The following is a 12,814-nucleotide window of genomic DNA, read 5'->3' as shown; positions in this document are numbered from 1 at the left end:
TCAAAGCAAATGATATATAAAGAAATTTACAACAAAAATGATTAGGGGACTGGAACACATGAGTTATGAGGAGAGGCTGAGGGAGCTGGGATTGTTTAGCCTGCAGAAGAGAAGAATGAGGGGGGATTTGATAGCTGCTTTCAACTACCTGAAAGGGGGTTCCAAAGAGGATGGCTCTAGACTGTTCTCAATGGCAGCAGATGACAGAACGAGGAGTAATGGTCTCAAGTTGCAGTGGGGGAGGTTTAGATTGGATATTAGGAAAAACTTTTTCACTAAGAGGGTGGTGAAACACTGGAATGCGTTACCTAGGGAGGTGGTAGAATCTCCTTCCTTAGAGGTTTTTAAGGTCAGGCTTGACAAAGCCCTGGCTGGGATGATTTAACTGGGAATTGGTCCTGCTTTGAGCAGGGGGTTGGACTAGATGACCTTCTGGGGTCCCTTCCAACCCTGATATTCTATGATTCTATGATTCTATGAAATTCCAAATCAATGTGAAATACAGAGCTTTCATTTCTTCCACCTAATAGCAAGCTGTTGTAGCAACAGGTGTTAGTGGTACTGACAACAGTACAGAAGCACGTATACATATTATTTAAATATGAGAATATGTCCCTGTGGTAACAAGGTAACTAACTCACTTAACCCCTTGGTTTCTACCTCTCATTGTAAGGGCAGCAGCTGAGAGGAAGGCATTATTCTCCTTAAGTCTGTTATGATTACTATACAGTTGCAAGTCTTGACTTGACTTGCTTTGCAAGTAAATAAAAGTAACAATCTTTCAAGTACACAAAGGAAATTATTAAACAGTAGATCAAATATACAATGCAATTGCAATGCCCCTCCTGATTCAGGACTTGAACCAGGCCTTTTTCCAACACTGCATATTTTAATATTCCATTATCTTTAACACAGCTATAAACCTTTCAAACCTGCAGCATGAACACCTAATTAGTATAATAAATGGCCTGTACTGAAAGACACTGAGCATTTGCATTTAATTGGCAAATGGTAATTAATAGTAAATTTCTCTAAATGGCAGATAACCTGAATGTGGTGATGTGCTGCAAAGTTCAAAGAGCTTTCTTGTCTACCGAAAGATATGCAGACTATATGTAAAAAATGAAACTGACCTCAAGTCAACAGCTTCTTTAAGATGTTTACAGGAGGCCATAATAAACCACCAAATACACCAATTGCAAAAACAAAATCTTCACATTCTTCGGCATTTTAAACATCAGACTTAAGCAGTATGAAAGAACTAAAGACAATGGAAAACAGTGATGCAGGAAGGAAGTATCAGCACATTTTAATGATTTAATTTTCTTTATAATTGATATAGAAATATGTATTTTGTAAGAACTACACAAGTTTTATTTAAATAAAGTTACAATATGAGAAAATTATGATTCAAACTTTTATTGAGGAACAGAGAAAGACAGTGTTAAACAGATTTATATCAGGTTTTTGTATCTGCAACAATCAAGGAAACATATTAGCAGTAAAGTGAATCAGAACATAGACAATAAGAAATTTGTATAAAGATTCAAGCTCTGTTTCTGAAATGACAGCCAATCCTGTTCTTCTTAGGGGCCACTGAAGTAGGCCATCTAGCAGTTCAGAGTTTGGCATAGTCTTTAAGAATCATCTCCAGCTTCTGGCTCAGCATGATGTTACCTTTCACTTTTAGTTTACCAGAAAAAAATGCCTATAGGAAACAGGGGGGGGAGGGAATCATTTTCTGCAAATGTTTGCCCACTTCTCAAAGGTCTTATTTTAAAAAAAAAATGAACTACACTAGTAAATTGAGGTTTAGTTTAGACATGTCTTAGAGGACAAACCTCACCAGGAAATGTCCATTAGCTATGAACAGAAGACATTTTAAGCCTCATTGTATATAACACCAAGAATCACAAACACCAAGCTTCTTGAGGAGTACAGGGATGGAGAAGGGTAGCGGTGAATGGAGAAGTGGAGGTGGTTGAGCCATTTCCCCATGCTTACCGGAGGGCTCAGCAGCATGGGAGGCGTGCTGGTAAAAGCTGAGCTTCTCCAGTCTCCAATGCCAGACATTAACAACTATGCAGAGGCAAGGCCCCAATCCTGTCTTACCATACCCTCTTGAGTTCAGTGGGTGTTAATATCACCCCACTGTTACAGGTGAGGAGGATAGGAAAAGGATGACTGAACCCTACTCAAACTCACACATGGCCAGCCAGGATCTCCATTTTTAAATGGGTAAAAAAATCTGTCAGTTTACTTTTTTCTTAACACATTTAAAATGGGGAGCACTCACTCATGCAACCAGAATAATCAGTCTTGGAGTGTTTTCACTGAAATTCCAGTATTGCATATTTTTAGTTCTGCTCCTGATTTGATACCCAATTTACATGGGGATCATAATTTTTAAGACATTTTAAAAACTGTGTTTATTTAATCAATATTGCTGTACTTTGGTTTTGCAATTTGAAGGTCATATGAAAGCAAACAAAATTCTGGAATAGCACACTTCTCCATATTCCTATTTACATAAAGATAAATTCAAATAAGAAACTGATGGAGCCAATAGTCCAAAATATAAATTGGTATCATGAGCATCTTCACCTGGAAAGCCCCTCCTCTCCACAGAAACTCACAGGTGATACTGATGTCTAACAGCAAATATTGTGCATGAAATGCAATCACTTTAATCCTTAGAATACAGAAATGCACAGATTGTCATAATCTTGTTTGTTTAGACCTTGTGCCTGCTATATAGCAAGGTCACAAAATATTTTTACTATATATATTCCTACTGCTCATGCAGTATATAGGAATTATATACTGATCAACACTGTTAGCTCCAAATTTTAAATTCAGAGTTCCTGTTAATTTCAGTCCTGTTGACTGGGATCAAAGAAGAGCTCTCAATATATTATGATGAGCTAATTAAGAATATCCATTTAGCTAGGCTATAAACTGATTTATGTTAAATTTGAAACACTTAACTTGTATAACGTGTTTTTAATAATGAGTAGTTTTAAGCACTTAAGGAGGAACATTTGCAGATGCTCAAATGCAGACTCCATAGTATGTCCCTTTCTTTAACCTCCTCCCCTAAGTGATTTGCCCTATTTAGGAGGATTTATGCCTAATTTTATTAGATTTGTGTCTCATTATAATGCAACAGAAATCCACAGGCCCATGACAACAGTAATGGGCCTTCTTCTTTATTACATTCTTAATGTATAAAAAAAGTGGGTAATAATCTTGCAAGTCAGAATATTATTACATGCACAAGGTTGATATGAGTTGCTCAGCTAAGATTTGCAAAATGATATGTGAGATCTCACTTACAATAAGAAAGTGCAGTATCTCATACACCAGTGTGTGCCATTTTAGGAATGAGCACTGTACTCTATATAGCAGCACCTTTCACAGAGACTCAGTATTTCAGTCAGATTACTGGCCTACAAGACAGTCTTTTCTTCTAAATAAGCTGCACACTAGAAATTGTGCTATTTTAAGAATGTCTCCGAGTTAAACGAGTAATATTTCACCATGCGACTGACCATCTCTGTTCACAGTGCTTTTACCTTTTGTGGATTAATCTTGCCTAGGACCACCTCCATGAAGTCTTGATCCGAAAGGGTGAAAGTGGTGTCAGCAGAACCCTGTGCTGGCCCTTGATACACCTCACCAGAACCATTCTTTAAGTCAATAGCTGAGGAAAGGAAGTAAAGTTAGTTTTGTTTTTAAAAGAAGATAAAAACACATTTCAGTAGAAAGAGCCACGCACTGTAATTGATTCAGCTTCCAAGACCAAAAGAAACCACTGTAATCACCTAGTCTGACCTCCTTTAGAACATGGGCCATAGAACTTCCCCAAAATGAACTAGAGTATATCTTTTCAGAAAAAAAATCCAATCTTGATTTAAATATAGCCACCTTATTTCCAGTCTCAATTTGTCTAGCTTCATCATTCAGCCATTGGATCATGTTATACCTTTCTCTGCTAGACTGAAGAGCCCATTTTCAAATATTAGTTCCCCATGTATGTACTTTTAGACTGTGATCAAGTTATCCCTTGATGTTCTCTTTGTTAAGCTAAATAGATTGCACAATTTGAGTCTGTCGCTATAAGACATGTTTTCTAATCCTTTAAGCATTCTCCTAGCTTTTCTTTGAACCCTCTCCAGTTTATCAATATCCTTCTTGAATTGTGGGCACCAGAACTGGATACAGTATTCCAGGTTACACTCAGTTTACCAGGTGATCCAATTGCTCTGAATCAGTGACCTGTTCTATTGTTTACCAATCCTTAAAATTTTTTTGTCATCTGCAAACTTTATCAGTGATGATTTTATGTTTACTTGCAGGTAATTGATAAAAATGTTAAATAGTGTAGGACCAAGAACCAACCCCTGAGAGACCCCCCTGGAAAAACACACACACTGAATGATGAGTTCCTGTTTCCATTTTGAGACATATCAGTTAGCCAGATTTTAATCCATTTAATTTTTAATAAAAATGATTAATTACTATTACACGCCTATGTCTGTGTCTAAGTTTTGTGTTACCAGTCTTTTGGGAAAAAGAGAGTTACCTTTTCCGTAACTGGTGTTCTTTGAGATGTGTTGCTCATGTCTATTCCACAATAGGTGTGCGTGCTCGCCATGTGCACTGGTGCCGGAAGCTTTTCCCCTAGCAGTACCCGTAGGGGAGCGCCCCTAGTGACCCCTGGAGTGGCGCCATGCGCTCCCCCACCCTCAGTTCCTTCTTGCCAGACAATTCCAATGGAAGGGAAGGAGATTGGGATGTGGAATAGACATGAGCAACACATCTTGAAGAACACCAGCTACAGAAAAGGTAACGGTCTTTTCTTCTTCGAGTGATTGCTCATGTGTACTCCAAAGTAGGTGATTCCAAGCTATATCTGTTGGAGGTGGGTAGGAGTTCACAGACTCTTGTGACGGAGGATGGCCCTGCTGAACCCGGGGTCCTCCCTGGTTTGGGAGACAACTGCATAATGCGAGGTAAATGTGTGAACTGAAGATCAAGTGGCAGCCCTACAAATGTCCTGAATGGGACATGGGTCAAAAAGGCAGTCGACGAGGCCTGTGCCCTAGTCGAGTGTGCCCTCACAATTGGTGGGTGGCAGAGGGATTCCCGCCAGGTCATAACAGGTACAGATGCACAAGGTGATCCAGTTGGAGAGCCGCTAAGTGGAGATCGGCCAACTTTTCATGCGTTCAGCTGAGACGATGAAGAGCTGCAAGGACTTCTTGAATGGCTTAGTCCGTTCCAGGTAAAAAAACAGAGCCCGTCTCACATCCAGCATGTGGAGGAGGTGCTCCTCACTGGATGCAGGGGGCTTGGAGCAGAGGACCAATAGAAAAATGTCCTGACCCATGTGACAGGCGGAGACCACCTTCGGGAGGAACAAGGGGTGTGGGTGGAGCTGGACTTTATCTTTATGAAACACAGCGCATGGGGGCTCGGAGGTCAGGGCCGTGAGTTCTGAGATCCGCCTAGCTGATGTGATCGCCACCAGGAAAGCTACCTTCCACAAGAGGCGCAACCAGGAGCACGCAGCTAGCAGCTCAAATGGGGGGCCCGTGAGGCGGGCCAGCACCAGGTTCAGGTCCCACTGGGGGACGAATATAGGGGAAGAGATGATCCAACCCCTTAAGGAATCGGCCAGTCATAGCATGGGAGAATACCGTGTGGCCCTGCACCGGCAGATGGAAGGCCAAGATGGCCGCCAGGTGCACCTTGACTGATGAGGGCGCCAGGCCCTGGGCTCTAAGGTGAAGGAGGTAGTCCAGAATAAGCTGGATTGGGTCGGCCATGGGGAGACTCCCCGCTTGTCTGCCCATCTGGAAAACCGAGACCACTTTGCCAAGTAGGCTCGGCATGTGGAGGGCTGCCTGCTTTCCAGGAGGACGTCCTAAACCCCTTCCGAGCAGGTCCTTTCCTCCCTACCTAACCATTGAGCAGCCACACAGTGAGATGGAGTGCCGCTAGGTTGGGGTGAAGGAGGCGGCCCTGGTCCTGGGATAGCAGGTCTGGGCGGGCAGGCAACAGCCATGGCAGGGCGACTGCCAGGACCGTGAGGGTCCCATACCAATGCTGCCTGGGCCATGCTGGGGCAATCAGGAGGACCCGGGCCTTGTCCGTCTTTGTCTTTATCTTTTCCAGTACCCTGCTGATCAGCGGGAACACGGGGAAGGCATAGAAAAACTGGCCTGACCAGGACAGAAGAAAGGCATTGGAGATAGCGCCCCGTCCCAGCCCATCCCAGAGCAGAACCGAGAACTGCGACGGTTCTGCTGAGTCGCAAACAGGTCCACCTGGGGAATCACAGAATCTCAGGGTTGGAAGGGACCTCAGGAGGTCATCTAGTCCAACCCCCTGCTCAAAGCAGGACCAATCCCCAACTAAATCATCCCAGTCAGGGCTTTGTCAAGCCTGACCTTGAAAACTTCTAAGGAAGGAGATTCCACCACCTCCCTAGATAACGCATTCCAGTATTTCGCCACCCTCCCAGTGAAAAAGTTTTTCCTAACATCCAACCTAAACCTCCCCTACTGCAACTTGAGACCATTACTCCTCATTCTGTCATCTGCTACCACTGAGAACAGTCTAGATCCATCTTCTTTGGAACCTCCTTTCAGGTAGTTGAAAGCAGCTATCAAATCCCCCCTCATTCTTCACTTCCGCAGACTAAACAATCCCAGTTCCCTCAGCCTCTCCTCATAAGTCATGTGTTCCAGTCCCCTAATCATTGTTGTTGCCCTCCGCAGGACGTTTTCCAACGTTTTCCATCTTCCAGATCATTAATGAAGATAGGGGGAGGGATAGCTCAGTGGTTTGAGCATTGGCCTGCTAACCCCAGGGTTGTGAATTCAATCCTTGAGGGGGCCATTTAGGGATCTGGGGCAAAAATTGGGGATTGATCCTGCTTTGAGCAGGGGGTTGGACTAGATGATCTCCTGAGGTCCCTTCCAACCCTGATATTCTATGGTTCTATGATATTGAACAAAACCGGCCCCAGGACCGACCCTTGGGGCACTCCGTTTGATACCGGCTGCCAACTAGACATGGAACCATTGAGCACTACCCGTTGAGCCCGATAATCTAGCCAACTTTCTATCCACCTTATAGTCCATTCATCCAGTCCATACTACTTTAACTTGCTGGCAAGAATACTGTGGGAAAAGTATGTGCACCACCTGTGCGTGGAGACACCACTCGTGCTGAGAGGACAACTCCTTGCTCAAGCGATCTGCCCGCGCGTTCCAGGCACCCGGCAGATGGAAGGCCTGTAGGCAGATGTCGTGGGCTATACAAAAGTCTTACAGCCTGAGGGCTTCACGGCAGAGGGCGGAGGATCTGGCCCCGCCCTGCCTGTTGATGTAGAACATGGAGGCCGTGTTTTCTGTGAGGACCCTGACCACCCAGCCCTCCAGGTGAGAGCGGAAGGCCATGCATGCCAGCCGTACCACCCTGAGCTCCTTAACATTTATGTGTAGGGTCAAATCCTGAGCTGACCACAGACCTTGGGTCTGAACACTCCCCACATGGGCCCTCATCCCAGGTCCGACGCGACGGACACCAGTTCCACCAATAGGGCCCTGTCCCTGAATGGGACCTCCTAGAGCACATTTTTCAGGGAGGACCACTACTTTAGGGAGGCGAGCACTGGCGCGGGCACAGAGAGGACTTTGTCCAGCCTGTCCCTGGCCTGGGAGAACTCCGAAGTCAACCAGAGCTGGAGGGGCCTCATCCTGAGTCTGGCGTGACAGACCACATACGTGCATGCCATGTGACCCAAGAGCAAGAGGCACGCTCTGGCTCTTGTCACCGGAAACCTTGTGACTGCGTTGATAAGCCCTTTCAGGATCTTGGACCTGTCCGGTGGGAGGGAAGCTCTGACCGACAAGGTGTCCAGGACCATCCCGATAAACTCTATGCGTTGTACCAGGACTAATGCAGACTTGGTGTTGTTTACCAATGGGCCCAGAGTGGTGCATGTGGACAGGAGTGCCACGTGATCCCGCACTTGTGACTGGGAGCTGCCCTTGACCAACCAGTCATGCAGACAGGGGAAGATCTGGACCCCCTGGCGTCTGAGGTAGGCCGCCACCACCGACATACATTTAATGAATACCCTGGGGGCAGTGGACAGGCCAAATGGGAGGACCATAAATTGGTAGTGTTCCTGCAGCCCCGTGAAACGGAGGAAGCGTCTGTGCCCCTCGAATATATGAATATGGAAGTACGCGTCCTGCAGATCAAGTCCCAAGTCCTAGCGTACCAGTCCGAATCCAGGGAGGGGACGATGGAGGCTAGGGAGACCATACGGAACTTGAGCGTCACCATGTATTGGTTCAGGCCTCGCAGGTACAAGATGGGCCTGAGCTCCCCTTTGGCCTTCGGGATAAGGAAACAGCGGAAGTAGTACCCCTTGCCTTTGAACTCCCTCAGTACCACTTCCACCACCCCAAGGCCCAGGAGCCCCCCCCACCTCCTGCTTGAGCAGAGCCTCGTGCAAGGGGCCCCCTAGGAAGGACAGGGGCGGGGGGTGGTTGGGCGGGGTAGAAGTAAACTGGAGGGCGTAGCCCCGGGAGATGGTACTGAGGACCCATCGGTCCAAGGTCAGCCACGACCACTCTGGGAGGAAAGCACACAACCGATTGGAGGGGAAGCTTCATTGAGGGTAGATCCCTGATGAGACCTGGCAGGGTGCCTCCAGGCGTCCCATCAAAACCACCTCTTCCCCGCCTGCTTGCCCTTGGAGGACCCAGGCTGAGGGGCAGGCTGAGACTGCCTCTGCAGGTGCCTCTTACAGTCCCATGACTTCTTATAAGAAGACTAGTATTTCAAATGGGTGGCCGGAGCGGAAGTCTGCTGTGGCTTGAACTTAGGTTTAGCCAGAGCCAGAACATAGAGACCCAGAGTCTGGAGGGTCGTGCGGGAGTCTTTCAGGCCATGCAGCCTTGTATCCGTTTGTTCCGCAAACAGAGCTTTGTCATCAAACGGAAGGTCCTGCAGGGAGGTCTCCGCCTCGCTGGACAGCCCAGAGAGCAGGAGCCATGACGCCTGTCTCATGGATACCACGGAGGCCATGGACCACGCAACCGTATCCGCTGCATCCAAAGCTGCCTGCAGGGTTGCCCTGGCAGCTTCTGTGCCCTCCTCCACCAGCGCTTCAAACTCCTTCCTGTCGCACTCCTATTGAACTTGGGCAGGGAGCCCCACAGATTGAACTCATACCGGCCCAGGAGAGCCTGGTGGTTCACCACCCATAACTGGAAGCTCGAGGACAAATACATTTTCCTTCCAAATGAGTCCAAAAGACTCCTTGAATCTTTATTTTTCGGGGTAGGGGCTGGCTGGCCCTGCCGTTCCCTGTGGTTGATCAACTCGACCACAAGGGAGTTAGGAGCAGGATGGGTGTATAAGTATTCATGCCCGTTGGCGGGTACAAAATACTTGCATTCCACTCTCTTAGAGATGGGGGCCAATGAGGCCGGGGTTTGCCTCAGAGCATTTGAAATTTTTGCCACCCCTTCGTGGAGAGGCAAGGCCACCCTGCCTGGTACCGAGGAGGACAGCACATTAAACAGGGAGTCCGAGGGCTCCTCCATCTCCTCTGCTGGGAGGTGGAGGCTCAATGCCACCCTTTTTAAGAGTTCTTGGTGGGCCCTAAAGTCCTCCTGCGGGACGGAGGGGCCATAATCGCCTCATCCAGGGAGGGTGAGGAGGCCGGCATGGTACTTTGTGTGTCCACCTACACCCGAGGGTCCACTACCTGGTCAGTCTCCGGGCACGGTGCCGAGGATGTACATCCCATCAACTCCTTCCTCGGGGGTCTGAAGAGGGAGGCCACCGGGGGCGGCGTCAGGGGCCACGGTGCCCACTGGTACCATTGGGCTGGCCACGGGGCCCGGTGCTACTGCACCTGCTGTGGCACCGGGGGAAATGTCTGCTTGGTCTGGCTGGCCTGGCCCATTGATGGATGACTACAAAGGAAGGACGGGCTGACATACGACCACGGCTGTCCCTGGTCTGGGAGGAGCGGTGGCGCCGGGAACGGTGCTGACCACAGGACCGCAATCCCAACGTGGAGAACCAGTACCATCGGTAACAGCTGCTCTGCAATCAGCTCTGACAGGTGGACCCACGACAGCGAGATGCTGGCGATCGAGGCCTGGGGCTGCGGAGGCAGTGCTGAGGCGGGGTCCTGGAGCGGGACGACGAACGGGAACGACGTTGACACCCGTGCCGTGACAGGCTGCGATAGCCCCTCCTAAAATACTATTGCCATTAGAATACAAGTGTAAGAAACATTAACATTGTTTTGTAGAAGCTTCCCTCGCATCTCTTTGGATCTTGGCCAAAAACACTGCAAAGTCCTTTTTGATCCACAACCTCTGCTGAAAAATTATAAGCACCATAAGGAAGCCAACTACTGACCGCATAGGCTGTGAAGGTGGAACATACAAAATTTCAGTGAGTCAGGAAATGTGGATTTCACAGGAGTTACAAGCTCCTCAGGTTATGCTGACAAAGCTTACTTTCATGCATTCTTAAATATGGTTCTGCTCATGCTCCAGAGAAGTGAAGGAAATGATGAATGCTGCCAAAATAGCAAAACTAATGGAGTTTGTAAGACACAGGGCTTTTTTCTCTCGTCACAAACTTGGGAAAATTAAATAGATAAAAAAAAAAGATATGACAACTAAAAATCCTTAACTTTCTAATGTTTTTCTTTACCTTCTCAATTAATTATGAAGGGTCAGTTTATTTGTCAATAGATTTTTTCTGAACAGATCTAATGTCTTCTGCTGAGACTGGGAGTTACTTAACTGATTAGGTACATCAACTTCTCTCTTTTTTGACAATTCTATGTTGAATAACTCATGTTTGTGTGTGTGTTTCAGTATAATCTTATTTTTAAAGGAAAGAAATAAACTGAACTTCCATGGCCTGAATTTAAGATCATCTATTTCACACAGCTTTGGAATTTATAGTCTACATGCTGAATTAAAATGAATGAAGTAGTAAAGGTTATTGCTGGTTAAATAGACTGGTGCTACTAACACTGGAGTTGCCATTGAGAATTCTTGCTGCAGTGAGAAATACTAGAGTCCACATACCCCATCCACTTAATGAGTGATGCCCAAACAGAAACCTTGTCCTGATGTGTAGTGATAAAACGCACAAGTCATTTAAATACAGCAATACAAAAAAAAAAAATGGGTGCTTGAAAGTTTAAGGAAGAATAAAATTATTGGTTGTGTCAGAACAGAATTTCAAATGGTTCCTCCCAAAGCCACTGATTTCTTTCATTTTTCCCCTGACACTAGGCTCAAGGACATTAGCTGGAGATGCTGGAGCCACAGTCATCACCCAAGACAGCAATAAGCTGCAGGGTCCAGATTGTTTCCTGCACTGTCAACTGCTGCAGATTGCACAACAGCACAAAGCTATGCAAAAGTGACAAGATTAAACGACAGGCAGCACAGCTGAGTAACAAATTTAATAATGGAAGGAAGCCCAGCAGGTAGGCCAGGAGAACAGTAAACACTGTCAGTAAAGGCCCGGGAGACTTAATTTGATTGTGGGCTTTGGCAACAGAAGCCTGAAGAAAAGCTAAAGAAACAATCAGGACTCCAACGTTGTTGGTGTAAACCAAAGGCTTGTGACAAAGATGAGAATATTTCTGTTGTCTCCGTGAAAATATGTCAACAATTTTAAACGTAATTGAGACAAAGTATTCAATATTAATTCATAAAAACCAACTTCTAATTCAAGTTATTTCCCTGACAATTTCCTGTCTCCTCATTCCATAGCCAAGTTACTGTAGCCACCTTTTTAAAAGGCAATTTTAGGATGATACTAAAGGGGAGGCAAGGGGGATTCTTACCAAGTTACATTAAATTAGCAGATTATAATGGCAAAAGCTTAACATTAGTTAAATACAGCAGGTCATCATTAAATATTTATTGTGAAAAATACTGGGTCAAATTCAGACCTAAGGTGTGGAAATGCATTGACTTCAATGGTCTGAACTGACTTCAATGGTCTGAATTTGCTCAACAGTATTGATACACAACAATTAAATCAAGTTACGCCAGGGACATCGGGATAAAAATTGAACATTATGCTCTTTATTACATACAAAAAAACCTCTGGTACAGGAACATTAGGTTGCAGGAAATGGTAAAATTAAGATTACCTATGCAACTATAATTTGGCCTCTTTGTTCATATGTATTATAACAGTCTTGCCTGTCATCATATAAGGAATGCCACAAACAGGAATAGAACCAAGTTTTCCTGGTTCCCAGTCCAGTTCTTAATCACGAGAACATTCTCTCTCCTTTTTTAAAAAAAGGAAAGGATACAGCAACTCTCTGCCTGCTTCACTGTCCACTTTGTGAAATGAATTCGGCAAGGAACCTGTAGAACAACTGGCATATGATGATGTATTTGCAGACTATGTCATAATGAATATGAACAAGCAGGCAGAAGGTGGCATTGGCTATCTAACTTTTGAGTGCTTGACTTTGCTACCTTGAGCCTCTTAATTTTTAAGAAATGTTGTATACCATAAAAAAAAAAACTCAACAAAGAAATCCCATCAGGCATACCCATACTGCCTGGGTCATCAATTTTAAATATTATATTATGAACAAAAAGGATCCTGACAGTGGTGTTGATCCATTACTAGATAGAAATGGTACAATGATTAATAATAATGCAAAAAAGGCAGAAGCGTTAGATAAATATTTCTGGTCTGTATTTTGGGGAAAAACAGATGCTGT

At 45.5% G+C, this 12,814-nt stretch overlaps 1 protein-coding gene across 2 annotated transcripts in view; it reads right to left on the bottom strand.

Annotated features, from left to right (window-relative positions):
• Positions 1–1,403: 1,403 nt before the first annotated feature.
• The window catches only part of HSD17B4 (hydroxysteroid 17-beta dehydrogenase 4), a 122,016-nt gene continuing 110,605 nt past the window's right edge, over positions 1,404–12,814 (bottom strand). For both annotated transcript variants that reach the window (XM_084629269.1, XM_084629270.1), the window contains exons 23-24: positions 3,576–3,703; positions 1,404–1,708 (exon numbers count right to left, since the gene is read on the bottom strand). In XM_084629269.1, coding sequence (XP_084485395.1) covers positions 1,619–1,708; positions 3,576–3,703 — 218 coding nt within the window. In that variant the 3' untranslated portion in view covers positions 1,404–1,618. The remainder of the gene's footprint in view (positions 1,709–3,575; positions 3,704–12,814) is intronic.

This window comes from Lepidochelys olivacea, assembly GCF_965140295.1.
Source record: "Lepidochelys olivacea isolate rLepOli2 genome assembly, chromosome: 5".
NCBI lineage: Eukaryota > Metazoa > Chordata > Testudines > Cheloniidae > Lepidochelys > Lepidochelys olivacea.
The sequence above is the reverse complement of the archived record's forward strand: the minus strand, read 5'-3'. Positions and strand labels throughout refer to the sequence as shown.